General features: G+C 65.0%; 1 protein-coding gene across 1 annotated transcript in view; it reads left to right on the top strand.

Annotated features, from left to right (window-relative positions):
- The first annotated feature begins 1,570 nt into the window (after positions 1 to 1,570).
- The window catches only part of PDK2 (pyruvate dehydrogenase kinase, isozyme 2), a 5,173-nt gene continuing 3,095 nt past the window's right edge, over positions 1,571 to 3,648 (top strand). Inside the window, exons 1-3 of the mRNA XM_010585667.1 lie at positions 1,571 to 1,707; positions 2,951 to 3,022; positions 3,317 to 3,540. Coding sequence (XP_010583969.1) covers positions 1,640 to 1,707; positions 2,951 to 3,022; positions 3,317 to 3,540 — 364 coding nt within the window. The 5' untranslated portion in view covers positions 1,571 to 1,639. The remainder of the gene's footprint in view (positions 1,708 to 2,950; positions 3,023 to 3,316; positions 3,541 to 3,648) is intronic.

Raw genomic sequence — 3,648 nt, 5'->3', positions numbered from 1 at the left:
GACCCACCGCTCCCCCGCCCCGGGTGGGTACCCCCGGTACGGTGTCGTGGGTGCTGTCCCGGGAAGGAGAACGCTCCCTCCTTTCCTCCTAGATTACAGTCGGTCCGGCTAAATATCCCCCCTCTGTGCTAAATACCCCCCCTCCGTGCTAAATACCCGGTCTGGGGGCGGTGCTCCGGGGAGGGACCTCCGTGCACCCTCCCCCCGGTAAGTACACCCACCCCCCCCCGCGCCTGTAAATAAATACCCGGGGGGGATCTGCTCTAGTGGGTATCTGGGCCTGGGTATCTATAATCCCCCCAAATACCCTGTTATTATATTTTGCGGGGGGTGTTACCCCCTAAGTGCTCTCTGTCCCGGGTAAATATCTCTCCTCCCTACCCCTGCTGGGAAATACCCAGTCCCGGGTAAATAACTGGGGCTGGGAATATGGTCTCCTGATATGCTTCTGTTTTGGGGGGGGGGGGTCTCCCCCCTGCTCCCCCATAACCACCCACAGGGGGGTGTTACTCTCTGCAGGCAAGTAGCAACCTGGGTAAATATCCCCCTGGGGAACAGCTGGGTGGATATCCCCCCCATGCCCCTCCAGGTAAATACCCCCTGGGTAAATACTTCTCCAATAAATACCCCCCCCCGTGGGGTACCTCCTGCCCCCATCAGGTAAATAACCCCCTGCATGGGACCCCCAGCCAGGTGTTCCCTGCACATCCCCAGTCCCCCCCTGCAGCCGGGTAAATACCTGCCTGGCCCCCCCCAGCACCCCCAGGGTGGGTGACATGAGGTCTGTCTCCCCCAAGCAAACACCCCAGGTAAATACCCCAGGGAGATGGAGGTGCCCCCACCCATCGCTGTCACCCATCCTGGGCCCCTCCTGTCCCCCCCCCCAGGGGTTTTAATGTCAGCGCTATATTTACCCATGTCCCTGGCCGCACCGTCCCCGGCCGAGACTGGCGGCTGCACCCTGGGGGTCCCCAGCCTCTGCCTGGCCCCCCCCTCAGTTCTGCCCCATCCCACCAGCACCAGGACCCCCCTCAAATCCTCACATTTCAGCTCCATCCCAGTGTCCCTTGTCCCCAGGGATGTGCCCCTCCAGGGGCTCAGGGACAGCTTTGCCCCCGCAACCCCCCCCACCTCACTGGCTCCTGGTTGGGGACATCCACGTCCTGGGGACACCTCGGTGTGTCCCTGTGGCAGGGGCTCTCCCCACCCCAGTGTCACTGGGCTGAGGGTCTGGTTTGGGTGTCCCCAGCTCTGATGGTGGCTCAGGTCCTTCTCCCCTCCTAGTTGCCCTCGGGGGGCTCCCAGCCCCAGTCTGGGCTGCACTGGGGACCTAGCCTGCCCTCCCCAGTGGGCTGAGCCGTGTCCCCCCCAAGCCCTCCCAGCCCCTCCAGGGTCCCCCTCCAGCCAGGGACAGGGACCTGCTCCTGCCTCCTCTGCTCCAGTCTTCCCAGTACGCCCCCAGTCCCCACCAGCGGAGCAGCAAGAGCGAAGCCAGCCATGGGGCTGGGGGCATGGAGCTGGGGCTCAGCCCGTGTCCGTCTGTCTGTCCGTCCCCACCTTGCCAGGCTCCAGCAATGCCTGCGAGAAGACCTCCTTCGCCTTCCTGCGGCAGGAGCTGCCCGTCCGCCTCTCCAACATCATGAAGGAGATCAACCTCCTGCCGGACCGCGTCCTGCGCACCCCGTCCGTCCAGCTGGTGCAGAGCTGGTGAGATTGGGGGGGGTCCGAAGCCGGGGAGGTGGCAGGGGCCGCTGCCACCGGGAGTCCTGCCACCTCCGGGACCACCCAGTCCCATATGGCGTTGGGTGTGGAGGTGTCACCACCATCATCTATATGGGTCCTGCTGCCGGGGGTCCCACCGTTGTAGCTCATGAGGGTCCCACCAGTGGCACTTGCATGGGTCCTGCTGTCACCACGGGTCCCACTGTTGTAGCCCATGGGGGTCCCACCATCGTAGATCACGAGGGTCCTACCACTGGCACTTGTGGGTCCCGCTGCCCAGGGTCCCGCTACTGGAGGTCCCACCGTTGTCACTCAGAAGGGTCCCACCACCGTCACCCAGCTGGGTGCCACCGGGGGGGGTCCCGCCGCTGTCACCTGCACGGCTCTCATTGCCACCACGACTCTTGCTAACGCCATCGCCCAGGGGGGGTCCCGTTGCCACCGCAGGTCCCACCGTTGCCACCAACTGTCCTCCCCAGCAGGTCCAGAGGGAGCTGCTGGTGCCGGGGGGGGGGACACAACACGACAAGGTTGGGTGGCTGGCAGGGTAGTACCCAGCTGGTGCCACGGCATACCTTTGGGTGACAAAGCTGCAGGCCCTCTGGGGACACCCCCATGCCAGCGGGGTGTCCCCAACCATCGGAGGGGGGGGTGTCAGCAGCATCACCTCCACATCCTGCCCCCAAAAAAAGCTGACCCAGGCCTGATTACCAGGGGGTCCGTGTTCTCACGGGGGTTTCCGGGTGTCCCTTTAAGTGCCGTATCCCCTTGCCAGCTCCGGCAGCATGAACCTTCTCCCACTGCCGCCACGTGACGAGTTGTTTGTGCAGCGTCCTCAGCCCCTGCCAGCCCTGCCCGTCCCTGCCAGCACCAGCAGGCAGCAGGATTCGGCCGTGCCACGCTCCCACAGCCCTCGTGCTGGGGACCCCGGGTTGCAGCAACCCTCGTGCCCCCCACCCCGTTGGAGGGGCTGCATCCCCAAGTGTCCCCAAGGGCCACCGTGTCAGCGGGGGGGGGATAAGTTTGAGCCCCCCCCCCCCCAAGCACAGGGTGGTTTCTTGGGGCCGTAGCTTTTTTTTGGGGGGGGTGGTCTTGGTTGAGGGGGTGCTTAGCCCCTCTCCCTGCATGGGGCAGTGCCCTAGGGTACTGTGCCACCCCAGTGTGGGGTCCCCGGGGTGTCCCCTCTTTTTGGGGGTACCGGGTGGGGGGTAACCAGCTCCTTCCCCAGGTACGTCCAGAGCCTGCTGGACATCATGGAGTTCCTCGACAGGGACCCCGAGGACCAGGCCACCCTGGGACAGTAAGTTGGGGGGGACAGCATGTCCATGACACCCCTTGTCCCCCATCTTGGGGTGCCACCTCCTCCCAGACTCGTACTGGTGAGAGCTGGTGTCACCGAGGAGTCCTGGCACCCTGCACCCTACATGACCCCCAAAGTGCCCCCCACCCTACAGTGCCCTGAGCATCCCAGTGCCACTGGATTCTGCTCCGGGTTTTCCCTGGTGCCACCGGCTCCTGGGAAAACCTGGCCCGGATTTCAGCTCTGCCCGGACCGGGTGCTCCTCCCAGCTCCATCCCTGTGTCCCCCCCCCAGATTCACAGACGCCCTGGTCACCATCCGCAACCGGCACAACGACGTGGTGCCCACCATGGCACAGGGGGTCATCGAGTACAAGGAGGCGTACGGGGACGACCCCGTCTCCAACCAGAACATCCAGTACTTCCTCGACCGCTTCTACCTGAGCCGCATCTCGATCCGCATGCTCATCAACCAGCACAGTGAGCGCCCCCGGCGGTCTCCCGCCCCCCCCCCGCCAAGTGTCCCCATCAGCCCTGAGCATCCCACCCCTGCCCTGGGCATCCCCCCCTGCCCAGAGTACACCCTGCCCCCCCAGCTCCAGGCATCCTGCCCGGAGCATCCCCATT

The sequence above is a fragment of the Haliaeetus leucocephalus genome, unplaced genomic scaffold, assembly GCF_000737465.1.
Source record: "Haliaeetus leucocephalus isolate CR32 unplaced genomic scaffold, Haliaeetus_leucocephalus-4.0 Scaffold110, whole genome shotgun sequence".
NCBI classification, from domain to species: Eukaryota; Metazoa; Chordata; class Aves; order Accipitriformes; family Accipitridae; genus Haliaeetus; species Haliaeetus leucocephalus.
The sequence above is the reverse complement of the archived record's forward strand: the minus strand, read 5'-3'. Positions and strand labels throughout refer to the sequence as shown.